The sequence below is a fragment of the Gobius niger genome, assembly GCF_951799975.1.
Source record: "Gobius niger genome assembly, chromosome: 2".
In the NCBI taxonomy this organism is placed as follows: domain Eukaryota; kingdom Metazoa; phylum Chordata; class Actinopteri; order Gobiiformes; family Gobiidae; genus Gobius; species Gobius niger.
Window position 1 is genome coordinate 23,471,460 of NC_136853.1, and position 27,414 is coordinate 23,498,873.

The 27,414-nt window shown below is 40.9% G+C and overlaps 2 protein-coding genes across 3 annotated transcripts; one reads left to right on the forward strand and one right to left on the reverse strand.

Annotated features, from left to right (window-relative positions):
* The first annotated feature begins 4,065 nt into the window (after positions 1-4,065).
* On the forward strand, positions 4,066-12,869 carry agpat2 (1-acylglycerol-3-phosphate O-acyltransferase 2 (lysophosphatidic acid acyltransferase, beta)). The gene is made up of 6 exons (XM_079552317.1): positions 4,066-4,265; positions 6,526-6,659; positions 10,526-10,701; positions 10,786-10,881; positions 11,507-11,579; positions 11,660-12,869. The coding sequence occupies exons 1-6, from the start codon at positions 4,090-4,092 to the stop codon at positions 11,815-11,817; spliced, it is 813 nt and encodes a 270-aa protein (XP_079408443.1). The 5' UTR covers positions 4,066-4,089; the 3' UTR covers positions 11,818-12,869.
* A 2,738-nt stretch (positions 12,870-15,607) lies between these two features.
* egfl7 (EGF-like-domain, multiple 7) lies at positions 15,608-20,493 on the reverse strand. 2 transcript variants are annotated; one of them, XM_079551977.1, is made up of 8 exons: positions 20,271-20,493; positions 19,565-19,693; positions 18,655-18,767; positions 18,479-18,574; positions 17,274-17,465; positions 16,297-16,373; positions 16,065-16,224; positions 15,608-15,722 (listed from the first exon to the last, which is right to left on the reverse strand). In XM_079551977.1, the coding sequence occupies exons 1-8, from the start codon at positions 20,348-20,350 to the stop codon at positions 15,682-15,684; spliced, it is 888 nt and encodes a 295-aa protein (XP_079408103.1). In that variant the 5' UTR covers positions 20,351-20,493; the 3' UTR covers positions 15,608-15,681. The 2 variants fall into 2 exon arrangements, with proteins under 2 accessions (XP_079408103.1, XP_079408102.1); XM_079551976.1 differs by having other exon boundaries at positions 16,059-16,224; positions 20,271-20,491.
* Between the last annotated feature and the right edge of the window lie 6,921 nt (positions 20,494-27,414).

The following is a 27,414-nucleotide window of genomic DNA, read 5'->3' on the forward strand; positions in this document are numbered from 1 at the left end:
CCTCTCCTGCTTTTGCTTTGTGCCGTTTCTGTCGTTTTTGGTTTTTCTTTTTTTTTTGTGGGGGTGCTACATTTGTTGTCAGAAGATGCAAATGCAGCTTAAATGTCTAAACCGGAAAATATATGCAACAAAATCCCAGTGTTTGTGGTGTTGCTTATAATAGACTGTTTGTGCTTATGACAATACTGCCATCTTGTGGGCAGATATTAACCTAAGAAAGAAAGAAAGAAAGAAAGAAAGAAAGAAAGAAAGAAAGAAAGAAAGAAAGAAAGAAAGAAAGAAAGAAAGAAAGAAAGAAAGAAAGAAAGAAAGAAAGAAAGAAAGAAAGAAAGAAAGAAAGAAAGAAAGAAAGAAAGAAATGAGGAGAGGAAGGGGAGAAAGACCCAGCATAGGGATATCCTGAACAGGACAGGACACAACTAGGGCTGGGGACCAAATAAAACTAAACTAAAACAGGACTGAAACAATTCCAGGTGACAGTGAACATAAAGACAATTAATAGCCAAACATTTACAAAAAATAAAATCAATAGGCTACAAGGACAACCTGTACGGTCTGCCACATGATTTAACCAGGCCATTATAAATATGCTGTACATATTTATAATGTGCAGCATTATAAACAACAATTTCACATGTTAAAATTATGTGAAATTGAAATGAGGCTATTTGTTTGTACTCAGGAGACGAGGAGAACAGGTGAACACTGTGCATTATACAAAGAGTGAGGATGTTTTTGTTGCTGAGTGGACCTGTTATAGGAGCTCGCCATATAATTAGAAAATCATGGAAAAAGATCCATCCATCCATCCATTTTCTTCCGCTTTCTCCGGGGCCGGGTCGCGGGGGCAGCAGTCTCAGCAGGGATGCCCAAACTTCCCGGTCCACACACACCTCCTCCAGCTGTTCTGGGGGGACCCCGAGGCGACACCAGGCCAGCTCAGAGTCATAGTCCCACCAGCGTGTCCTGGGTCTTCCACGAGGCCTTGTCCCACTAGGACATGCCTGGAACACCTCCCGCGGGAGGCGACCAGGAGGCATCCCGAACAGACGCCCTAGCCACCTCAGCTGGCTCCTTTCGACGTGAAGGAGCAGCGACTCTACTCCGAGCTCCTCTCGGGTAACTGAGCTCCTCACCCGATCTCGAAGGGTGCGCCCAGCCACCCTGCGAAGGAAACTCATTTCGGCCGCTTGTATTTGCGATCTTGTCCTTTCGGTCATTACCCAAATCTCATGACCATAGGTGAGGGTGGGAACGTAGATCGATCGGTAAATCGAGAGCTTTGCCCCCCGACTCAGCTCCCTCTTCATCATGTAATTCAACTTAAATGTGAAACTAATATATGATATAGACTCAGTACATGCAAAAGGACATATGTCAAGCCTTTATTTGTTACAATTTTGACAATTGTGGCTTACAGTCCATTTTCAAAATATTCTAATTTTATGAGATTTTTAATTTGGGTGTTGGGGAGTTGGGAGTGAAAATTATAAGAAATAAAGGCTACACATCTCACTACATGTATTGAGTCTATCGTATATTAGTTTCACAGTTTTAATGCACTTTTTCATGATATTCTAATTATATGGTAAGCACACACACATTAAAAATACTGAAGGTTATTGGAATAATTAACGCCAACAGAGAGTTCAGTCTCTTTCTTTCTGCTAAAATAAAATTATCCTGTGAACAATTCGAGACCTCCAATGTAAAAACTAATAACTGGTAGCCTAATAGCCTTGCAAAAAAACAACAACAAAAAAACACTGCTAGAATCTGCTTTATAGTATGTGAATTGATTTATTTGTTTACTTTGTTATTTGAACTCAATTACCAAATGTATGCTGTTGTCAAGTAAGAATTATACATGGTTATTCATTTTCTTGGCTTTACAAAAATGCAGGAAAACACACTAGCAAGTTGATGAAATTGATCTATCCATCCATCCATTTTCTTCCGCTTTATCCGGGGCCGGGTCGCGGGGGCAGCAGTCTCAGCAGAGATGCCCAAACTTCCCGATCCACACACACCTCCTCCAGCTGTTCTGGGGGGACCCCGAGGCGACACCAGGCCAGCTCGGAGACATAGTCCCACCACCGTGTCCTCGGTCTTCCACGAGGCCTTGTCCCACTAGGACATGCCTGGAACACCTCCCGCGGGAGGCGACCAGGAGGCATCCGGAACAGATGCCCTAGCCACCTCAGCTGGCTCCTTTCGACGTGGAGGAGCAGCGACTCTACTCCGAGCTCCTCCCGGGTAACTGAGCTCCTCACCCGATCTCGGAGGGTGCGCCCAGCCACCCTGCGAAGGAAACTCATTTCGGCCGCTTGTATTCGCGATCTTGTCCTTTCGGTCATTACCCAAATCTCATGACCATAGGTGAGGGTGGGAACGTAGATCGATCGGTAAATCGAGAGCTTTGCCCTCCGACTCAGCTCCCTCTTCACCACGACAGACCGATACAGCGACCGCATCACTGCTGACGCCGCACCGATCCGTCTGTCGATCTCACGCTCCATCCGTCCCTCACTCGTGAACAAGATCCCGAGATACTTGAACTCCTCCACTTGAGGCAAGGACTCCCCACCGACCTGAAGAGGGGAAGCCACCTTTTTCCGGTGGAAAACCATGGCCTCGGATTTGGAGGTGCTGATTCTCATCCCGGCCGCTACACACTCGGCTGCAAACCGCCCCAGAGCGTGCTGAAGGTCCTGGTTCGTTGAAGCCATCAGAACAACATCATCCGCAAACAGCAGAGATGAGACTCTGAGGCTCCCAAACCGGACACCCTCCGGCCCCTGGCTGCGCCTAGAAATTCTGTCCATAAAAGTAATGAACAGAACCGGTGACAAAGGGCAGCCCTGGCGGAGACCAACACGCACCGGGAACAGGTCTGACTTACTGCCGGCAATGCGAACCAAGCTCCTGCTGCGGTCATACAGGGAACGGACAGCCCTTAACAGAGGGCCCCGGACCCCATACTCCCGGAGCACCCCCCACAGGGCACCACGAGGGACACATGAAATTGATACAAATACTTTATAATTAGATGCACAGTGTTTTCCCCACAAATGTCTGAGTTTACATTAAACTAAAAAAAACAACTAAAAAATCCGGTATAGTTCCTTTTAGTGCTTGTAAGGTTTTATTTTGAACAATAGAGGGCAGTAAGAGCTATTCTTCCATTCTACAGAACAAAGTAGCCAATACATTGATTGCTTTCAGATTATCACTGGCCTTGTGAATCCCTCCTTAAAGGAAAAGTTCACCGTTTTTCCATATGTTCTTAAGTGAGCTTAGACGAATTGGTCCGTACCTGTCTGGTCTGTGTGTGTGTGTGTGTGCGCTCAGTCACGCAAAATGACCAAAGATGTTGTTAGCATTTGGCCTCTCCCAGTATATTCCTATACCTCCAAACAGGGGTGAAGTTAGAGTCAAGCTCTTCCATGGGCACGCACAAAGGCAGACAGTTACCCATCAACTCGTCTAAGTTCAGGTAAGATATCAGTATGGAAAAACGGTGAACTATTCCTTTAAACTTCACCTCTAAATCAAATCGGTTTATCCAAAATCTTCAAGACAACGCCAAGAAGAGCTGTAGTGCGATGTGTAAAATCGTACGAAAAGTTCCACGAGTTCAAAGGTCAAAGTTTGCATGGTGAAGGATATGAGTTGGATTGTCACCAGAAATCCAATTAAACCAAGTAATAGGCCCGGCAGGCTGATCGGAACTGTGTTTTAATGGCTGTATAATCAACTTTGTAAAATAAAAGTGACTGTGTAGCCTCACTTTTCTCCTTTTCGCTGTCCTGAATCCAACCGGAAATGAAAAAAAAAAAAATGATGACGACAAGACTCCACCTCATGCCATTTAGCAACAGATGAGCAGCTGAAGGTACTGCTCATTTCACATCGCCTCGGTTAAACCACTACCTCACCTGAAGCGATACATGCGACCGTGTAATGCCCGTGTTGACAGTGTTGTTTGCACCGTAGCCCGGGTCGGTGGCTTGGCAGTGTCCGTGGTGGTCTGTGTGCCCGTGCCCGTGCCCGAGCCGCCGCCGCTGCCCTGACTTTCGCTGGAGCGCTATGGATGTGCTATGGATGGTGCCCCTGCTGCTGATCCCCCTCCTGATGTGGACCAGCAGCGCGTTTGTTTTCTATTTCAAAAAGTTCTTCTACGTGGCATGGATGATGTGTCTGGCTCTTCTCGCCATCCCCCTGTGCATACTGAAGAGCGGGGGGAGAGACGTGGAGAATATGAGGTTAGTTTTGCGTGCATAACGTAAATGTAGCTCATAGCGCCGTCTGACAACTAGCCGCCACAACAGCTAGCAGGCTAACACAACATCACACAAAGTCACGTTTGTGCCGACATTGTTACGGATTGTATCATGTTAGGGTGTAATATCACAAGCTTTCTGGTTATTTACTGGACAGCAAATGTTCATGTGTATATGCCTTTACGCTGCTAACATTAGCCCCTTTACTCTCGCATAACTAACACGAGTCCAGCACAGCGGTCTGTAATTTAACACATGCTTATATCTGGTAAGTGAAGTCACCACGTCAGTCATGCCCCTGGGAATGTCATTTATAAAGCTGTAATCTCATTGTTAGTTCAGAAGAAGGCCTCCATGAAGATCACATGTGCTTCAAGTTGGTAAACATGAAGTGAACCCTACGATCCTATGTCTAAAATATAGCTGGAAAACACACCTAAATAGGGAGGATCGTTGTGGTCGTTTATTTCCGTGATTTCCCCCGGTCGTTTGGGTGAATGGCGGGCAAACATCTGAGCTGTTCATTTAAATCACTGCTCTTTTACAGCGTGGCTCTTTTTACAGAAGCAAAGCTCAGTTTGTGAACATTGTTTTGACCCACTATAGAACTATTATTATCTATTTATCCATAGTAGTGGTAATGGTAGTGGTAATGGTAGTGGTGGTAGTTGTAGATTCCCCCCATAAACATTTGTTTATTGCTGACTTAAATCCAGTCAGACAAAACATCACTTCTTTGAACTTTATCTGTAATTCTGTAAGTATGGTGCTTGTTGCTGTGTTTGCGATTTATGTTTTATAGTAAAGACACAATTCCCTGAGCCCATGTTGAATACCTTCAGAAGCATTAACACTTCTGAACTGCTAATCTAATACAAGAATGCTCTCATTCTCTCCAAAATGCATGACATTTATGGAGGTCTTAACTAGAGGGTTAGCAGGTTACATACAGTGCTTAATTTGATCCCCCGTTTGGAGGAATGCATTCCTCCAATTTTCAGTTTTTCAGGGTAAAGGATCCGGGAAATATTTAAGAGGATCTAGCAAAAAATGTATCTGATTTAATGGTGTTTAATGAGAGCGTTCAGTCAAGTGTTTTGGCCTGTTTCCCCGAAATCAGACCAAAAGTGTTCCTGAAAATACAAATTTACAAATTAAGCACTGGTTACATACATTTATAACATAGATACAGATCTTTTTTTAGTCGTTTTTAAAAGTTGTTATACTACCTAAATAATTGCAGTCTTTGTGATTTGCTCTTTGGAACCATTAAAATTGAGCTTTTAAATTGTGATTATTTATGCAGCCTAAAGCTATTTACATTTCCAGTTACAATTTGTGTCAATTGCATTGCAAAACCTTGACTGTAATGGTCCCATTGGTCACCTGACCCTGTGTGGGGGTCTCATGTTGCACCTGTGGATCTGTTGGTGCAAAGGTGAACTGGACCTGTTTACTCAAAAAAAAAAAAAAAAAAAGCTTGAATTGGGGTCAATTCTTTTCACCCTTATAGTTAGTGAATAGTTTATTGAAGTTGCTGACACAATGTTCCGCTCATCACCTGAACAAAAGGAATCTTCGTTCTTGGCTTATGTATTCAAGCAGCAGCCCAGTTTTAGCTTCAGATAATAGTTTTCTTAGTTTGAAATGGAAAAAGAGAAAACATAGCTGTCCATGGCTTTGAGGAGTTTCACCAATGATGCTGGAACTGCTGCAACACTGACTGATATGTTGCATAACCAATGGCTTTGTACAACATTGAATATGTTATCATTACACCGTTGCGTATAAAGATAACGGATAGGTTTTCTGTGTAAAGGTTATTGTTGGATGAACTCTGCATTAACTGTTAAAGCCTGTGCGCTATCGAAAAAATGTGGATATGAGTCAAAAGAAAGTTTGTCTTTATTGCAAGATTTCACTGTGTCCTCACGTACTGTTAGGCAATTGTAACTGGGTTAAAGCTTGAGGTTTAAGTTACGGAACAACGGTGCATAAAGAGTGTCTCAGGTAGTCATGTCAGCATGTTCATGTTAAATATGCCTTATCTTTGTAACTCCAAAGATCAACCTATGTTCTATTTAATGATCCTAATCATTTGAATTCATCTTTACTCGTATGATTGCACATTTCCACACATTTTTAAATCATGGGTTAATGATTAATGGACCTTGTAGAAATCATAACTTTATGTTTTTTCTACTTTTTTTTTTCTAAACTGTTGTGTCCCCCTCTCCCCCAGGGTCATTCGCTTCCTGGTCCGACATGTAAAATACTTACTTGGTTTGCGTTTCGACGTGAGTGGCTGGGAACATCTACAGACAGAGGGACCTTACGTCATCATTTCCAACCACCAGAGCTCCTTGGATGTGTTGGGTAGTGTTCTTTTTTTTTTTTTTTTTTTTACATCATTGAATATAATATTGTGAATTTATTTTGTTTATGGGTTGAGGAACTATTCCTACCTCTCTGCTTGTTCATTATATTATGAGGTTGAAGAAAGTCATTTTTGCATAAAGGGCTGGATGGATGGAAGTTTTAGGAATGTTCAAAAAGTGCACATGACTGAGATCAATGGAGGCGTTGGCAGGTCATATTAGGGCTGTAATTACCCAAAAAGATTCATGAACTTAGACATATCTTTTATACAAAGCTCAGCTCAAACAAAAATGTTTTCCTCCAGTATCATTTAACGCAAAAATCTTTCATTGTCTCAAACTCCAAAATAAGGAGCTGTTTCTGCCAAAGAAAGGTCTAAACCTGTCGATTATAAAGACCCATGAGGATTATTGAGATTGACTCAAGTAGAGATTCCTTTTTCGATAAAATTTGGATTAATTGCTCAGCCCTAGGTTATATGTTAAACAATATACCTTTTATTTTAATTTTATTATATCACTCTGACTGCAAAATCATATAAAAATGTTTCTACCGTATTTTTTTTAATTTTTTTTACAATAAATTCCAATTATATATGAAATTAAAATAATAATTTTAAAGTTGCCCTCAGCTATGCCCTTTTTTTTGTCAGTAGGTGGAGTAGTGAGCCCTGCTTTGCGGATTTCGGCTGCAACAGCGCAGGTCATTCAGACGTTGGTCTGTTCAAGATCTTTTTGTAAACTTCTGTGATAATGCTAAACTCTGACTGTTAGCCACTAACTGCTGCAGCTTCTGCTGCTTCAAACATTTGCGATCCCTGTACGTGTTTGTGTTTACATGGTGAGGGGCAGGTGAGGGTGAGGCCTGTGTTGGGGGGAGGCGAGGGAGGTGCGGAGCTTGTTTGCTTCTGCAGGGAAAAGTGAACTTGCTTTTTGAAGGTGGCGCATCTAGCGATGTGTGAATGCAAGTAGCTGAGGGTAGCTTTAAGAATGTTAAAAGATTTTTTTTTATTATTATGATATTGAGGTCAGTATTGGAGGTCGACCAAAATATGGGCCGGCCGATATTGGAATCTGCGCTTCACACTGATGTCCTCCGTGGCGTATTCATATACGTAGACCTACTGTATGTCTGCATGTTTGGTTTGACAGCAGCTCGTTTTTCGTGCGTAGTGAAACAACGCAGTCCGGTCCAGAACTGCTCTGCCAGTCCTAGAGCAGTGTGTCACCTTCTCCATACTCATCCTTGGTCCATTGCAAAGGCGCCGATACCTGTGCCCATCACACCCCGACACTTTCCCACTGTCCAGGCTCATTCATAGCAACAGTTGTTGGGTCCGTTGGGGCGGGGCTTATAAGAACTTTCTTTAAAAATAAAACATTTTTTTCTTGCATTCCTATTCTTGATACAGTCGTTTGTATTCTTGTGAGTCTGAGTTTGTTTAAAAGTGAGAACTCATGACAAGAGCCTGATCGATGGATTTTTGGAGTCCGATACTGGCATTAAAGGGGTTGGAAAAGCCGATAGCAGAAGTCTAATATGATTAGTCATTTAATTTCATGTATTTATGTCCCAAATTGCCCAAAATGTATAGTGTAGTTTGAAAAATGATTTGTTATCAGCTCATTTGTTTCAATTTGTTTGCTAATGTTCTATTGTAAAGCCACTTCTTTAGCTTTGAACCAAGCTGCTTTTGATTCTTTTGCCTTTTTGGGCTAACATTGTCACTTTATATTGAACTTAGGGTATATAATTTTGCAATTGTATTTATAAACATTGTTGTACCTCTTCTCTGAGTAGCAGAATTAAAGAAGGGCCAAGTCAGTATTGGCTCACATTGTTTTCATTTTTAGCTTATTTGATTAGTGGTTTCGATATGCCCAAAATGCATCCATTCACGCCTCGTTTTCACACCTCCTTCATATAACAAAGTCAGGCCTGTAAACATGAATACTGCCAGAAGCTCGTTGAGAGAATAGGCCGGTTGTTTACTTGTAGCTTGAAGAGCTACAATCAAAAAATACTAAGATGAATTTCTTGTGATTTTGGCATTGTTACCACAAATCTGTGCTTCTATAATAATAAATGGGTATAAACCAATGGCTTAGGGTAGCACAGTGTTTTGTGACCAGTGACCACGATGCAGGGGGCCGTCATGGGCCACCATGGCTGTAGTATCTCCGTCTAGTGACATCAGAAAAAGAACTAGAAAGCATTGCTCTTTACACACGTTTTAACAACTGTAAAGCCCGGTTTTCAATAATGTTAAACTTTCTACACCTGTACATTGCTCCTGTGATAATGCTGGGTTAGGTATGAATTTGATTAAAGAAACCAGGCGGGTTTTCATGAGGTACATTTTCGAATTCTTGTATATTAATGAGGGCCTGACTTTGATTGACAGGCCGATAGCATCAGAGCTACAGGCGCGGGCGCGATTGCAACCGAAATTCCCCCCCCTGCGAAGGCCGAGTCTACAGTGAAGATCCCGCTCTTTTTAGGAACATGCTCGATCAGAGCAGGGTAGGAGGAGTCTGTAAATCCATGGCTCAAACGATTGGCATTAACATAAGCGGGAGGAGTGAGCAGAAGGAGACTATTTACTATGTCTATGGTATTAACCTAAATGGTTTTAAACCTCACCTTCCGCGTGCCACCTGTACCACTATTTTGGTTCTAATTTAGCTCCATAACTGCTATATTTTTGACACTCATGACACTCCATACATTTGCTTGCCTTGCTCTGTGTTTGCACAGATGTCAATCATTTTGAAGATGAAAAAATCCCCCAAACCCCTTTAATGTTGCACTTTTTGTTGCTGTCTTGGTAAAGAATGGGGCCGCTAAAGCAGTAGAGGTGCATTTCTCAGTGAGTGATGAGAGCAGGCTCAAAGCCAGAGCAGCAGCAGCAGGAGAAGAGACGGGCATCTAATTATCTGGAGAAAACTCTGCATGAGTCTGATTTGGTGTTGGAAGTTAAGAAGCTGCTCATCCTGCGGCGGGTGTAAAGATGGCTCGGCTGGGTGGCAAAATTCTTTTTTTGCAGTGTACTCTAAAGTTTAGAATGTTTAAAGCCTTATATTACTTTACACTTTCACAAAACTAGGGATGCACATTCTGTTCAATTTCTTTAATTCATAATTCATTTTCGCTTTATTAAACAATTATCAATTATATCTCATTGATGTCATAATTGCAGTAGGTTTATGTATCATGACTCCTCATAAAAATACAGGATTATTGCACAGGGTATGCACATTTTAAAACTAAAAAGGAACTTCCAAAATAGCAAATTGGCAAATCAATGAATAATGATGAAACTTGCCACTCATCTTGCTGCAGTTGTGGTGATGGAAACTGCCACACGTTACCTCTGTACATTTCTTAAAGGCAAACCGTGTCACATTTTACCTAATAAATAGAAAAAAAATACAAGCATGAATTTGATTACAGATATTTTTAAAGTCCTAAAAAATGACCAAACAAATGCGTGTTTGCTGTGAGTGGCTTGGCTCTCCTCAGATCTGACTGTAACTTTAATGGATCCACTGCAAATTATGGCTGGGCAATAAATCAAATTAATCCGATAAATGTGTGCTTTTGATAACGATGTGTAAAATGGCGAAAGCTTAAAATCGCATCCCTCATATAACTCTCAAAGGGTACTCTTTCATTTCCCTTTCATTCAGCATAACGATTAATTGTTAGTTTTAATTTAATCAATTAAACCCATGATGGCAATACAGCGATTTACCATGAGCACCCTTAAAGAAGAGACATCTACCCTCCAGTAACCCTGATTTGCTTAGTTTGTTTGTCTTGTGTGAAATTAAAGTGTTTGTTTTCATACCATGCTCTCTTAGGCCTGATGGAGATCTTACCGGACCGCTGCACAATGATTGCCAAGAAGGAACTAATCTATGCTGGAACAGTGGGACTGATCTGTTGGCTCGGTGGCATCGTGTTCATCAACCGCAAGAAGACGAGTGATGCCAAAAGTGTCATGACAGACGCTGCCCAGACAATGTTGAAAGATCAAGTGTGTTCACCTTGTGTCTAGATTGTGTCCAATGTGTGACAATAAAGATGAATGGGCTTTATATTCATTTTCTCTGTACTACAGATTCGTCTTTGGGTGTTTCCAGAAGGTACAAGAAACCAGAATGGCGATCTTTTGCCATTCAAAAAGGGAGCCTTCCACCTCGCAATTCAGGCACAGGCAAGTCATCTCATCCGATACTGCAGGGGTTCCCAACCCCTGGATCTGCATGAGGGCTCAGAGCTTTGTCTGCTCGGAGAATCAGGTTTAGAGAGATATTGAGCAAATTAAATGTAAAAAACATCCCATATTATGGCAAAAATGTGCAGAAAACACTCCAAATTCAGTTTACCTGTTGGGGGAGGGCCCGGTCTCTGGGGGTCTCCTAAGAAAAAACACTGTTTATGATTCGATTCAAGTGTAATTTGAATGTATGTAATGTATGTTCCATGTAAATAATGTTAGGTTTTGATTTGACATAGTAGTTTCTCTCGGAGGCACACGATGGAGCTAGACCCATGCTTGTACAAATGACATTTGGCCAGTCCATTTCGAGCCACTCAGGGCCTCAAGAGCCACAGCATAAAGAGAGATTAAAATTCTTTCACTTTCAAGGATTTGACCCTCTTTTTTGAGGATTATATTCAGTGTCCTGTATAAACTCATAAGGTCTTTCAACATAAAAAGGATTATTTGGATCTCCCTGTTCACATACATATGAGTAAATTCAGCATTTACAGTACTTTTGACGTCACTTTAAAGAAGCTAAAGAAGAAAACAATATCATAATGTTTTTGTTCTCCAGGTACCGATCATACCCGTGGTGTTCTCTTCCTACAGCAGCTTTTATCTACGGAAAGCGAAGCAGTTCAAATCAGGTGACTGATATAAACCTTAACCTTTCAATGTTCTTCAAATTGAGCTGAAACAAAAGTGATACAATGTTTTCTTCCAACAGGAACCATCAGATTGAAGATTCTTCCGAAGATTGAGACGAAGGGCCTGTCATCAGATGACGTGTCAGACCTCTGTGACAAATCCTTCAATGTGATGCACTCGGCTTTTTTGGAAAGCTCTCCCTCTGTACCACAGAGGAACGGGCCCGTGAGCCACTGAACACCATACTCGCCTCCTTGTCCCACTGACGCCCCTGCAGCCCTCAGGTTGTCCTTATACTTGAGCGGGACACATGATGGTGCTGTCCTGTCATGAATCTGTTCTTGTGGAGTTGACACCTGGTCCAGCGCGCCTTTGGCCTGACCACAGCACAGTCGGTCCTGACCCTCACATATTCAGCAGCATTGCTCTGTGCGCTGTGAGAGGAGTGACGGACAGAAAGCCCATACAGAGATGTGTTTTTCATAGTGCATGCCTTTTGGATGGCTTTGTCCACCCTTTATCTTTGCTTTCTTTCTTCTTTTTTACTGTCCTGAGCTTTTTCTTTAATGTCTTTGTGGCATTTCTGTCTTTTGTATTTATTTTATTTTTTCAATTGTTGAATATTTATCTATGCTGACTGATTTATGTTTGATGCTGATATGTACAAATGCACAGTATAACACCCAGCCTTATTTCACCACGTTGTTTTTCTGCCTGCTCTTTTCTATTTTCATTCCTATTCTTTGCCTAAAGCATTCAGCAATCAGCAGAGTGTTAAAACTACATGTATTTATTTGCTAATATCTGCTTTAGTTTATTTTATATACCTTTTACAAATAGTTTCACAATTCAGAGAGAGAGTGAATTTCCCGGTTAAAGAATTGGCTTAATCTGCCTGTACTGAATTCATGAAGGACACATTTCTTTTAGTGTCGTGTAATTTTGTGCATCATTGTAAAGTCGGTCATTTCTAAACCTTACACAGATATACTTGCTTGTATTAATGTGAAACGGCAATGTGTTCTGTATATTTGCTCTATTTATTTTTGGTGATCTTGCTTTAAGAAAATACTTCTTTTGGCTACGGCTCTGTAGGGAATTCTACATTAACTCAATCTAAATGTGTCAAAAAGTTAATCCAAGTGCAATGTTTAATTAAGTATTAATTTTCCAAAGTGCGAGCTTCCTGCTGTGCCATGCTAGTGTTTTGGGGACATGACATGTTCACTCATCCCATCTGTTATGTTTAAGTAACTTATCGACTGACGTGTGACTCCACACGGTAAATCTCTGCTGCATTAACTATAGTTTTCTAAGTACCAACAAAGAACCATAATGCGTGTATTTTAGCGAAATGTGAATTGTCTTATCTGTACAAATTGGTGTGGACATTTTGGGCCTTAAGACTGATTGGGTTTTTGTAGCACTTTGATGTTTTTTTTTGTTTTCAAATCATTTCAAGCAGTTTTCTGTTTCGTTTGACTGCCTTCATTTGTTTGCATAGTCATTTGCCTCACCATTTTGCCCATAACGATTCTTACAAGAATGTATTTAGACGTGAGATACTACTTTACGAGTAGATGCATCTTACTGACCTTAAGGGTTCAAATGACCATGACTGATTTCCTTATTTAGAAAATATAATTATTTACCCAATTAGTATTTTAATTATTAGTGGTTTTCGCGACACATTCACCATAAACCTGTCAGCTATATATTTACATGAACCTGATGTATTTACATTTCAGCAGCATCGAGTGAGACTATAGTCCTAAAGTGTGTGAGCAGGGCCAATATACTTTTATTACGACCCAAGCAATTTTGAGCAGATTTTACTATGTATATTTATTTAGCTATTGTCTGGCTCTTTTTGCCATTATAGTTAATGGTTTGAATGTTAACACAACCAAATTAGTTTCTTGGTAAATTTAGGACTTCAGTACATTTAACCATAGTGTAATGTTTTCTGATTGGTGTGTAAATGGCTATATTTTCTTATCTTTTTTCAGTTGATTTGTAATACATGTGTTTGTATATTGGTTCAAACTGGTGACTCGGTTGGTCCTGCTGGTTTGGACACGTTTGTTTATATATATATATATATATATATATGTATATGTGTATATATATGTATATGTATATATAATATATATGTATATATATATATATACATATATATATATATATATATATATACACATACGTATATGTATATGTATATATATATATATGTACATATACATATACATATATTAAAAAAGACGCTATGTGAGGTTTATTGAAAGAATGGATTTGAAATGATTCAGCAGTTCAATAACAAACTTTCTCTGCTCAGCGCGTGTGAAAGTTTCCACCAAAGCTATAAAAGCCCAACAGGTGAAAGCTTTACAGGAATATTATAAACATCATGCTGAGCCCCGTGTGTGTGGTCCCATAGGTGCACACATGGTCTGTGCCCATTGCATATAGTATCCGATTCATATTGATGTTTGTAGGTTCGCCTATACTAGGTTAACATGAATGCCTTGCTAAGGAGTATGTAACAATAAAATGATTTTTTACATTTGTTTTGCTTTCTTCCAGGTTTGGTAATAAAGTACCTATCCAATGTGCATCCGTGTGATTGTTCTTTCACAAGCATCGTTTTATTTATGTAGCAGCTGTGAAAGAAATGTTCTATACTATAGAGGCGAGTGGGCTGAGCCACTTTTGCTTTGGTGGTGGTTGTGTAAAAACAGTATAAAATAGACAAAAAATGGCACTATTTACATACGTTTTGAGATGTTTTCTAGTTGCCTGAATCTTTAGAAATCGTCTGGAATATTTGGTTTTAAAGATGTTGGTCTTGAAAAACAAGTTGTCTTATGGCTCATTTTACCCACGAGCGGGGTAAGTTGAACACGGTCTTGGGGTAAAGTTGAACCTCCAGACTTAAATTGACACTAAACATCAGAAAGTTTTATTTTTTACATTTTACACTATTCAGAATAAAATATAATAAATATTTTTCTTTTCATTTGCAACATCTGTAGATTACCCAAATCAACCCAAATAATTTAATGTAGTATTTGATTTGAATTTGTTTGTCTCTACTAGACCCACGAATAAACAATGCAAACACTATAGAATTGTACATTTCTGTAGTTTGTTATTCATTGTTTCACATGGAGCAGGGGCTCCCGTTTTTAAAAATGTTTTCTTCTTTGAAAACGCTAAGACTGTTTATTTAAGAAGAAATCTGCTTAAGCTGCTTTTATACCTAGCAAAATGACAAACCAACATGAGGGGGAAAATGGACCAAGATATTTGTTTTTTTGTGACGATCGTTTTTGTGATCAGTCGTGAAAAAACCTTTTTTCATAAAAAGTGGGGTTATTTTACTTCACTTATTTCTACCAATTTTTCGTCTGACAAGTTCAAAATATAAGGGTGGTTCATCTTACCCCACTCTCCCTACTCAAGAAAAAGTCATTTAAAACGACATGCGAGTAAAAAAGGATGCTTTTGAACACTGATATTGTAACTTTAAACTTTTGAGTAATAGCACTTCTCATGTCACTGCCACTGGGTCAGTTCAGTTACCTCACCAGGCCATGCAGCACTTTGAAAAAAATAAAAAATATATATATATATATATATATATCTTTTTTATTCTAACTCTAGTTTACAATTGTTTTTGAAAACATTCTGTTCACAACAAATAAAGTGTAATTGTAATTATTAATAATTAAAGTAATAATTTTCAAATGTGTCCATCTGATTAATGATAACTTGACGTGGGCCGTTACACACTGTAAAAAAGAGAAATCTATCTGAAAACTAGTGTAACAAGTAACAAGTGTAAAGTATTCAATAAAATGTCATTATTGCATTTTATCTACTTTTGCCTCTTATAGTAATTCGGCACAAATCTGGTTTGGTATTTTATTACAAAACGTATTACAAAAGTAATTTTAAGTAACCACATGTAATCTTAATTTAAATAGATAAAGACAGGTTTGTCTCTCCAGGACAAGAGCTTCAACTGGACAATGAAAACACTGGTTTGTGTGACATTTGAACTCAGTGGTGTTTAAACATGCACAGATTGTGTCGTTTTATTCACTTGATCGGAGAGGCTGCTTGGTTTTCCTGGCAAGAACCTAAAGGACAAAAAAACAATGAATGTAGACATCCACAAGAAACACAGAACATATTACTGGTTTAATTCAGCATTTTAATGATTGAAAAGCTCTAATAACAAAATCTTTTCTATTACTATTTTAGAACTTCATTTTTAGCGTTTGGGGATGTGGCGAGCTGTCGGGGTTCGGTCATGAGCATCCTGGTTTGTTTTGTTGTATGTAAGAAATGTCAAAGTTTGGATGGATTGACCCCAGTCAGCGATCCAGAGGAAAGAATATTTATTTATGCATTCACTCATGTTTTTGGCTGTGTTATTTCATGGATGCACTGAGCAGTAATAGCAGGTGGCTTACATGTACCGAGTCTTTCCTCCAGAAATCCAATCTGCTCACTCAAGGAGTCAATGCGGTCGAGCTGCTGAAATGAGTAGGACAATAAAGTGGTTTTCTCTGACACGCTCTCGTCTGCAGCTGACGGTGAGAAGATGCTGCTGAAAGGTGTCAGTGCCATCTGTAGCGTCTGCGAAAAAATGTGATGCGGTTAGACTCTTCATTTTATTCAACATTTTAACGGGATTTCAAATGCTTTTACCTTTTCCAAAAGCTCCACTCTGTTTCTCAGATTTTGTACTTCTTCTGTCACGTTCTCCGCCAGGTTCAGCCTTTCATCTGGGGGAGAAAAAAAGACACAAAAGGAACTAACCCCACATCCAAATGAAAAAAATTATCAAACTTTTTATAATCTTAAAATAATCCCAGATGTGATTTGCTGGATAGTTGAGAAAGGTGAAATGGGAGGAGGAATGGAGGGGGGGGGGGTAGGAATGAGTACACTTATTAAGCAGCCAAGAAAAGAAAGAAAAATGTAAGACAAAAATGTGGTCTGTGACAGTTCAGAGCGGTCAAACAGACAGTGGAGCTCTTGGGCCATCTCCATGTTTGTTTGCAGTCTCTGATGTCGGCGCATGTAACAGATACTGGAATGTAGTCCAAAGCAAAACACTCTCCCTAGTATTGAGAAATGCTGATTCCAAGGTTCTGATACAGTCTGAATGTGCGGAGGTGCTTGTTTTTTTAACTAGCAACAATTCAAGCTGATTTAATCTTCAACATATCAATAACATTAACACTACACTACACTATCACTACATTACACTACACTACACTACACTACACTACACTACACTATCACTATCACTATCACTATCACTATCACTACACTATCACTATTACACTGAAATATGCTGTGAATGCATGGCCTTGCACACAAAGTCAGAACATTTCCCTATTTTCTTTAAGTGTTATGTTTCACAATTCAAAGCTTGTTTTATGTAGAAAAAAAAACATGAAGCATATTAAGCTGTTATCAAGAAGTCGTTTACACTCACTCATGTTGCTTTGAACCAGTCGCAGTGCATTATTACTCACGGTACGAGTTGAGAGCGGCATAGCGCGTACCAAAAGTAATAATGAGCCGCAAACCTGGTCATGTTTCTGTCTTCTTTGCTGAAAAGTCTCAAACAACACAAAAAACATGTATTTTTGTGGACCATGCACTTTGGTATCTACCAGTGGGAGAGTGACCCTCCTCTGCGGGCCCAGTGGTAGGAGGAGGAGGAGGAGGAGGTAGAGGAGGAAGGCTTTGGCACGAATGGCCGTCTCCTATCAGTCTGAAGCCATCTCTGCACTCACACCGATAGCTGCCTGCGGTGTTGACGCACTTGTGAGCGCAGGGGCGCTGCTCACTGCACTCATTCACATCTGCAATACCACAAACAACTGTTATACTGTGGACCAAGACTTTCAGTGCCCCATCAACCTCTGGACTGATTAACACTTGTTATGGTGCTTAATATGATTGGTGGTTATTATAAAATCAGTGTTTTCTAATGCTATTTTGGCAATAATTGACTCTGTGCAAAACTTCAAACAAAACAACGCTGCCCAAGAAGTGACTTCCTGTTTCGATCCAGCACGCCAAAATAAAAGCACACAGCTCGTCTCATTGATTGGTTGATTGTTTCTTCCAACATTGCATGAATATAATTAAATACACGCATTTTAAGTGTTTGTCTGTTAATAGTTAGGCAGAAATAAAGTTGAACTAATGAGCTGCTGAACTAATGAATAAGATGGTGCTTTTATTTTGGTGTGCTGGATCGAAACAGGAAGTCACGTCTTGGGTGGGGTTGTTTTGATTTGAAGTTATGCACAGAGCCAACTGAGGGCATCCACCTCGGAACTGAACCAGGTGACATTTTATTTACTCTGTGGTTAACTCATTGACTGCCCGCCATTTTCAAATCAGAGAGCTCCCCACGGCCAGAGGTTTTTCAGGATTTTGACTGTTTTTTCAAGACCCACAGAAAATTTAGGTCTAGGTCTATGTTAACACGAAACCCACCAAAAGAAAGATTAGACGCTCTTCTTTCATCTAAAAAAAAAGTTTTTTGTAACTCTTTCCACTCTTTAGTAATCGTCCGTAGAAAATAGGTGAAATCACCCAAAATGCTGTTTTCTGACCAAAAAGCTGAGAAAACGAAAGAGCAATGCTGCCACCTAGTGACTCAATAAAAGAACTTATTATTATTGAGTCACTAGGTGGCAGCATTAGGCAGCACAACTAAGATTTTAACACCAGACATGCTTTGCTGCAGCTGTTCCCATTGAAAAACCTAATTGACGTCTATAGACGTCATTGGCAGTCAACGTTCAGATTTCAATTGACGTCTATAGATGTCATTGGCAGTCAATGAGTTAAAGTCACTTTTTACCTTTCTGACATTGGTGTCCTCTCCAGCCTAACAGACAGGCACACTGGTTGGGTTTATAACAAGTACCACCGTTCATGCAAGTTTGTGCGCACACAGCTGTCAAAACAAACACAGAGGTGTATTAAAATGTGAAAATATGATGTGTAAAAAAGTGAAACAGCTCTAATTGAAATTACCTTGGTTACAGTTGTAAGAATGAAACCTTCTCCAGCCAGGACAGCACTCTGGATAAAGATTGGAGTGCAGCGCTGCTCTGCTCACCTGCTTGTATGCTACAGAGTACACAGTTCTGTAGAAAACAAACAAGTGTCAAAATGAATCAAAATTGCTTTTAAATTCAGCAAACAGCCGAGCCAACAAAAATTGAATGTGATTTTTATTTGATTGTATTTTTTTGATTAGGACAATGCATGAATCAATCACAGATGTCTGCAGTCTGTGATGATAAGAGCTCTAGTATACATTCCACACCTGTTGTATATGTTCTATATGACCATAAAGTTACAGTCCAGAAGAATCATGTAAACTACACTAACTTCCAGGATTGTATTTGTGATGAGAGATGAGAGATCTGACTGAACTATGTGGACGAAGCGGCATCAGAGAAATGCATCGAACATACAGAACAACTGCACAACTAAAACTCATACAAACAGATTACATCCTTTATAAATCTTAAGCCTCGAGTTGAATTGCCAAACAATGATACTGCGATGTTTTATGGTTTGGCAAGAGTTGAAAAAAAAAAAAACGGTTGGAGAATGCTTAGGGGGGGGGGATGGGGGGGGGGGGGGGGGGGGGGTCAGACCTGAGAACATGTAAAGTGTGGAGGGAGACGTCGTCCAAAATAAACACAACAGCGGTCTCTGTGGGCAGGCCGTTCATTTCCCGTAGTTACACAAAGTGCTTGAGATCTGCAGTAGATTCGACTCAAAAAATGTGGCACCGTGACCCGGTTCTGCGCTGGCTGTTTATTTATGACTGACTGCTTTCCTGATCCTTCATAAACCGTGATTTACATTCGAATCAAACAAATACCCCCGGCCTGATTGTTTAATAAAGGTCATCACTTTACTCTGGACTCACTTGTATGTGCTGCACAGACGATGCCCCCGACACAAGGTGATGTAGGGCTGGTGTGCCGCCTGGACATAGGATTGTGTTGCCATGACGATGCTGTGGCCGTGATGAAGGGCTTGGCCACACACCCTCCTCCTGGAAGAGAGGAAAGAATAAAGTCAAGTTGTTAGTAGTCAACTCTGTATGGTAAAGTGTTAAAGCAGGGGCTGTGATAGAGGGGGGCCCTGGGGTGGTACTGGCCCCGCCTGGAATTTGACTGGCCAGCCCGCTGAAGGTGGTGACCCCCCCCCCCCCCCCCCCCCCCCCCCCCCCCCCCCTTGTCCACGCTAGAGAAAAAAATCAGGATCTGCCACTGGCAAAAAGTCAATGGTCGGTCTATAAAAGTTGGGATTCACTCAATCATCAAAGGAGATCATATTTCTAGAATTCCTAGCAGATAAACTAATGGAGATTTTATTTCAAGCTATACTTTTTTCAACTCCTTTTACTGTCTCTTTTCTGAAATTGCAAAAGCTTTAGCACATACCGATCTATCGCCTGTCAGGAATTGTTGCTGACCAGGTGTTTTTTGTCCAATAAAGCGACAGCCAGAGGGAAAGGTTAAGAGAGACATGGGCCAAAATGTTCTTATGTCTTAAGATGTCAATAACACAAAGTGGTCTGACCAAATAAGGGGACTAATACGAACAGGAAGCACTGTGTATTAGCATACCCGTAGTGAGAATAGAACTGGGGAGCGCCCATCACATGAAAGATGAAAAGGGAGGCGTGGAGGAGCAGCACTTGGTTCATGGTCTCTTTTCTGTTCCCACGTTCTTGAACCCTTCAAATCTAGGTGCCGGCCGGGGGGACGGCAGGATTAGAGAAGGCCGTGGACTGTGGCCAAAGTCCCTCTGAATGTGTCGGCCAAGAGGACGGCTACAGCTACCTGTAACACAGATCAGAAATACCCTTATCATAATGACAGTTACTGTGGGGGGGAAGTGGTCACAAATGCATTGAATGAAATAATGAGCTTTGTTTCATAGGTCAAGAGAACTGACTGAAACAAGAAGTTTTTTGTTGACATGAAGACCTGAGCTCTGACATGTGTGTCACAAAGCCCGATTGATAATTAGGCAACACACATATAGAAAAAAACAACAAACAAAACAATAAACAGAGAGAGATAAGACAAAACTTTATTGATCTCACAATGGAGAACATCACTTGGAGAACGTGTCAGTATTTGCATGTTATTTACATTAATAGTAAATAACAATCCATTGATTACATTAATAAATCAATAAATTCAATACAATAAACTGCCTAAAATTTCACACGAGAGCAAACCAGTTGGCAGATTTATGAGACCTGAAATAACTTGCATATACATTCCAATATTTAAAAGGAATAAACATCAAATGTATACTGCCTCGTTGTTGATGTTTCAGTGTGTAAGACACTGTGGTACGAGTCCGTGTGGTGAAACGTCTGAGCCACATTACATTCTGGTATAACATGATGTTTCCCGGAGAGGCCAGGAGAGGGCGCTGTTTTGTAGAACACATTTACAGCCTATATCTGCGGAAGCGTTATTATCACATCGGAGTTACGTCCATGTCAGTGAAGAGTTCTTTTCCAGCGCATGCAGGAGACATGTGATCCTAAACCAAACCACAAACCGCGTCATCACCGCCACTATGCGCGTGCATCGCCTGTTCCCACCGCACCGAGCGCAGTGCGGGAGACTACATACAAAAAACCATATCACAAACCGTACAACTGAAGTTCAGCTCGCGTCGCGTCTAGTCCCACAATCGACTACGCAGAGAGCGGAGACACCCGCAAAAGTCTCTTTAAGTTTGGCCAGAAGCACAGAGTCCTGAGAGGAGCCGCGGTCTTGGAGCTCAGACTGACAGAGAGCATGGGGGGTGATGAAGGACCTCCTCCCTCTCGAGCATCTGGGGGTCCCGCTGCACTCTGCTTGATGGGGGACCCTCCGTGACGTCATATCAGGTCCATAACCGCAGGGGCTTCTTTGGTTTCATGAACAGAATTTCACACGCGCACTGAAACACTTCATTGGCTACACAAGGTTTGGTTTAAAATAGGTAAACCTATCATATAAAGTTGAAACTGATGTTTTCTGTTAATAACCATTGTATTAAAAATAAATTGGTCTTACCGTTTAAATAAGTGCGCGTCAGGTGCGTGTGCGCACTCGGGGTCAGCGGCAGCCATGAGCGCGGACCGCGGTGGCAATCTTGTGGAAGACTCCAACATGGTGCAAAAGGATTTTAAAGGTGGCCTCAGTGGCTTCAGTACAACCTCGCCGTTATTTCAAGGTGCTCTTGTGAGTCCAGTGGCGACAAATGAAATGTCTTTGGGCGTTTTTCAGTTGCTTTTTATGCAGGGCTTCCTGTGGAACGCAGGAATTGGACGGACAATCCCAGAACCGGATATCCTGTGAGTGTTCGATGCTGATAAAACCATTCTCCTGTACAAACACTCTCCATCCTGCTTAGACCACGCTAAGAGTTTGATTTGAGAGCATTTTTCTGCCCAAGTTGTGCATTTAACTGTCTTGGAGAACCTTGGCCTTCTCCCTTCATGACCTGCTGCTGCCATGGCTGGTCAGAGGGAAGCTGTGAGTTCATATCACCAGTAGCACATTATTCTTGCACTTTTTGTCAAGTATGAGCCTACACAAGGGGCAGTAAAAATGACATTATTTAAAATACAAGCTTTAAGTGAACTAACCTAACCAGTCATCCATAGCACGACCATCTATCAGCTTTTTGTTTTGCACACAGCTCATCAGGTCAGTTGCTCCATGTCCGAGAGCCCACAGTGTTTCTGAGATTTCATTTAAACCACTGCTTTTCCCTAATTTACAAAATAAAGATGACTATTGTGGAAGATGAACAACCAAAATAGCATTGAACAGTGGTGTTTTTATTATTTTTTATTATAGTGCATTACTGTTGTTTGCTGCGACTGTCGGCACAGTGTTTTGCCTCACAGCAAGAAGATCCCGGGTTCAATCCCCGGACTGTACGGTGCTTTCTGTGTGGAGTTTACATGTTTCTCATCCCGAGTATGGATGGGTTTCCTCTCGGTGCTCCAGTTTCCCCTATGAACTCAAAACATGCCCAATAGGTTAATCCTCCACCCAGGCGATGCTGACCATTAGCCTGGCTCAACATCTGGAGATAGTGTCATCCTCTGCTTGGCATCTAAAGATGAGTTAAATGCAGTGTACACATTTTGGAGAGGATACCTAAACCTTACCTAACCCTGGTAACAAAGAGCCTGTGTGCTCATCGGGGATGCAGATGTTTATAGGTGGATTCAGTTTTGAAGTTGTTTGTGAATGTGCCATTATGCATGTTGTACTAATGGAAGAGGGAGGGTATGTCTTAAAAGGAACTCATTCATTCTTTGAAATCAGGACTTGGCCGACATAACTGGTGCATATCTGAGTGACCATGGTCCAGATTTGTCCAGCGAAGTTGTGGGAGGGAAAAGTGAAGCAGATCAGCACTTCCTCTTCAGGAGGAAACAGGAAAAGCCTGGAAGAGTAAGATTTTGGAGCAAGCAAACCGAACAATAAAAATCTCACTCTGACAGGAAACGGACCTGCGTCAAAGGGCCTGACAGATTTTGGTAAAGGGCAGCAGTAGTGACCCAATGGGGCTTAAAAGAAGGATGCCTGTGTGCCACAACACTTCAAATGGTACAACTTATCGATTCATGAACCTTAAAAAGATACAAAGTTTTGCCTCTGTGTAGGTGGGAAAGCTAGTTGGAAATGCCACCGTTTTTTTTGTGTATGTGTTTTACCACAAGCAAAGTCTGGTTGAAACTCTGGCTCATGTGAAGTTGTGTGAAGACAGCGGACACTTGGCTGATTCACATTATATATTTGTGATGTGCAGCATTACCACAGAGAGCAGCCCGGCTAGACATCCTGTTGTTCACTCTTCCCTGTCTGCCCTTTGCTGTAAAAGGTGAACTTTTCTCATATCAGCCCACATATTATCTGAAAACATGTATATTATCAAACAACATATTTAGACTATATTATTTTGAGCGAATGTTTCACACCACTTTTAACTGCCCTTTTTTATTTATATATATATATATATATATATATATATATATATATATATATATATATCTAAAAAAAAAAAAAAAAAACTCTTCCTCACCCTCCGCGGGCGGTCTCTCTTTTTCCTCCTGCTCGGGTCCTCTACCAGAGGCCTGGGAGCTTGAGGGTTCTTTGCTGTTCCTAGAACTGCACTTTTCTGGACCGAGATGTCTGATGTATTTCCTGGGATCTGCTGGAGCCACTCCTCCAGTTTGGGGGTCACTGCCCCGAGTGCCCCAACGACCACGGGCACCACTGATTTTTCACCCTCCAGGCCTTCTCCAGCTCTTCTCTGAGCCCCTGGTATTTCTCTACTTTCTCGTGTTCCTTTTTCCTGATGTTGAAGTCGCTTGGTATTGCTATGTCGACCACAACGGCTTTCCTCTGCTCTTTGTCCACCACCACAATGTCCGGTTGGTTCGCCATTACCATTCTGTCCGTCTGTATCTGGAAGTCCCATAGGATCTTGGCTCGGTCATTCTCGACCACCTTTGGAGGTGTTTCCCACTTTGACCTTGGGGTTTCCAGCCCATATTCTGCACAGATGTTCCTGTACACTATACCAGCCACTTGGTTTTGGCGCTCCATGTAAGCTTTCCCTGCAGCATCTTACACCCTGCAGTTATGTGCTGGATTGTCTCATTGGCCTCTTTGCACAGTCTACACCTTCTGATCTGAGCCTCTATTGCTCTGCTGTTCAAGGCCTGCTCCTGTGCAGCCATGATGAGCCTCTGTGCTGTCCTTTAGTATATACAGTATGTGTATATATATATATATATATATATATATATATTAAGGCCAGTTATTTTTCGGTTAATTACGATGAATTACCCTGGAATGAAACTGGGCGAGTCTGTGGGTGGGGGCTCCGTCTCAGATGAACCCGGCTCTTTGGGCCCCCCCTCGAAACAGAAGAATAAGTGCTGAAAAATAAAACAGATACGGGGTGGACAGTTTCAAACAAACTGAGATGTGTTATGTTGTTGGACATCAAAGCACAACTTGGTATTAAAACACACAATTTAGAAGAAATAGGTCTGTTTTGATAATACACTCCACTACTGTATTTGTTGTGTTGTTTATGTTTCTTTTCTGTGTGTTCTTATGTTTTATATGTTCTTCATATTTTGCCTTATATGTTCTTTATTTCCTTTCTTTTATATATGACTCTGCATGCATGCACATGTACACGTGTTAACTCCGTTTGGAAGCATGCACTCATTAAGAAAATAGAAAATAAAGACCTAGTCACCGACAGAAACAGGGAGAGGCAGAGAGGAGGTTATAGTTTGTCTAAACAGCCACTCATGTCTACATTCACACATGAATTACAAAGAACAAGAACAATTTGTGACATTCATATTTAATGTGTATAATGTTATCACAAAGGAAATCACACTTAACATTGTGATAAAACTGGTCCAAGGGCAAGGCCAAAATATAAGCATGTGTTTCAACTTTAAATCATTTTCCAATTCCCTCCTTGCTCCCATATGTCGTGTGATAATTGTAATAAAAAGTCCATAGAGCAGTGCATATATCAGCGCTGCTGTCAGAACAACATGTGACTCAGTATGAAATGTGAAGGGTCCCAGACAGCACCCGAGAATAACCCCTCCCTATCTTTCTGCCAGAATGCACAGTTACTGGATCCTTGTGGTTGTGGTGAAAGATGTTGTCGTCGTTATGGCAGTGGTGAGTAGCATGCCAAATATCTACATAAAAAACATAATAATAAGCACAGTGTGAATAGCTTTACAGCATTTAGAAAGCTATGAAATACCAAGAGAGTGCTATTAACTTAGGTCTTAATGATGGGTTCATTAATAATAAGTATCTCACCGCCACCGGGTAACTCAGTGCAGATGTACTGTACTGTAAAAAACCTCTGGAAGACGTTTATATTCAACCACAACTCTAGAAAGTGTACGGCAAAGTCAACATTACAGCCATTTGATCTTCTCTGTCCTCGGCTTGACATGATATCTAAGACTTCACCGTCCTTGACAGCTTCATGCTATTGATAAACACAATATAGAGTGAATATAACCATCTTTGGCATTTCACAGCTAAAAAAACACTGACAAAACACTACTCTCTTCTAGCATTCTGAGTGACAGAGTGTGGTATTTGAGAATCCTGACTCTCAGCCTGAGATGAGCACAGCATGCACACCAGCTAATGTGCCAGTAAACACCAGGTCTGACGAGCCCAGCGCACCGGCACACGGCTGTACAAGGCTTTATGGGCAGACACGCTCTCATAACTATGTGTTAGCGAGGCCCCACTGGGTCTAAAAAAGAGCAAATCATTACACACTCAAAATGAATTACAACAGATAAGAACAGATTGTTTTGTAATGATGAGATCCAACCAAAAATTATAAAAATATACAGTGAAGAAATTTGTGTTTCCCTACAAAAGTAAAAACTGGAACTCAATGCAAAGAGAGATAAATTTAATACACAGGGTTAGCAAAATGAACACGATACAGCCACATGGAAACCGCATATTAATTCAACCATTAGATTTACATTTGTTTGCATCTTGTGTCGCCCAGAAGAATTTCTGCAATATATAGATTTGAATAAGATCATTTATGCTCCAACATTTGACCCAGATGATGTATTTGTGAGAGCTGACGCTTTGGTGAACCAATGCTGAGGTGGTGATGGTATTTGTCTGTTTGTTCTCAGACCTGAGATGGTTCATATATGATGTGTCAGAGATGTCACTCGAGTCTAGTGCAGCTTTAGTGATTAGACCATAATGACACGTACACAAGCAGAGTTGTTTTAAAGGGATATTTCAGGATTTTTGACATGGGGCCTCATTTCCTATATATCCCCAGTATTGTTGATTTCTGGAGATTTTTTTATTCCTGCAGTCCTTATATTTGAAGAGTTAAGTGGTGCTAGGCTAGTGCTAGGCTAGTAGCCTGCATTAAAACAGTCTGACCCAAGCACCAAGGGCAAATCACTTATTATACCAGACTACCCATATAAATGTCTGTGTTGACTGATTTTATAGCCATTTTGCATTTAAAAGAACTTACATTTGAGCAGCCTCAGCTTCCTGGTTGTAAACTACGCAGCGGCAGAGTTATCTGCTCGGTTACCGGATCTCCAGTAGTTTGTTTACCTGCATTACTACACATGGAATTCACAAAGGAGCTTTCTACAAATCAGATATGGCAACGTTTAGAGGACTACCCCATGATTTTGAAGAGGTTTTTAATCCAGGCTACTAGTTACCATAGACATACACTAGCCTAGCACTAGCTTAGCACCACTAAACTCTTCAAATATAAGGAGTGTATTTGAAGTGTATGAATTAAACAAATGTATGTATCTGCAGAAATCAACAACACACTCTCAACACTCAACTATAACGAGGCCCTATGTCAAAAATCCTGAAATATCCCTTTAATGTCTATTCACTGAGTGACAGGAAGCCAGTGCCAGAGCACTGGGCTAATATGGACTAGAACTATTTTATTGTTCGGGTCAGGATTTTAGCAGCAGTGGTCTGGATGAACAGTAGCTCGTTTAGAGAGGCCAGTGAGCAGGCCATTAAGACTAACCTGCTGGAGAAGAGCAAAGCGTAAAGCGTTGCTATACATTTTACTACATGATGAAGTTTTTGCAAAGAGAATAAAAACACATTTATTTTGAACTGTTATTACACAACGCTTTGTTTTTACCAGTGTTAACCTGTAGATTTT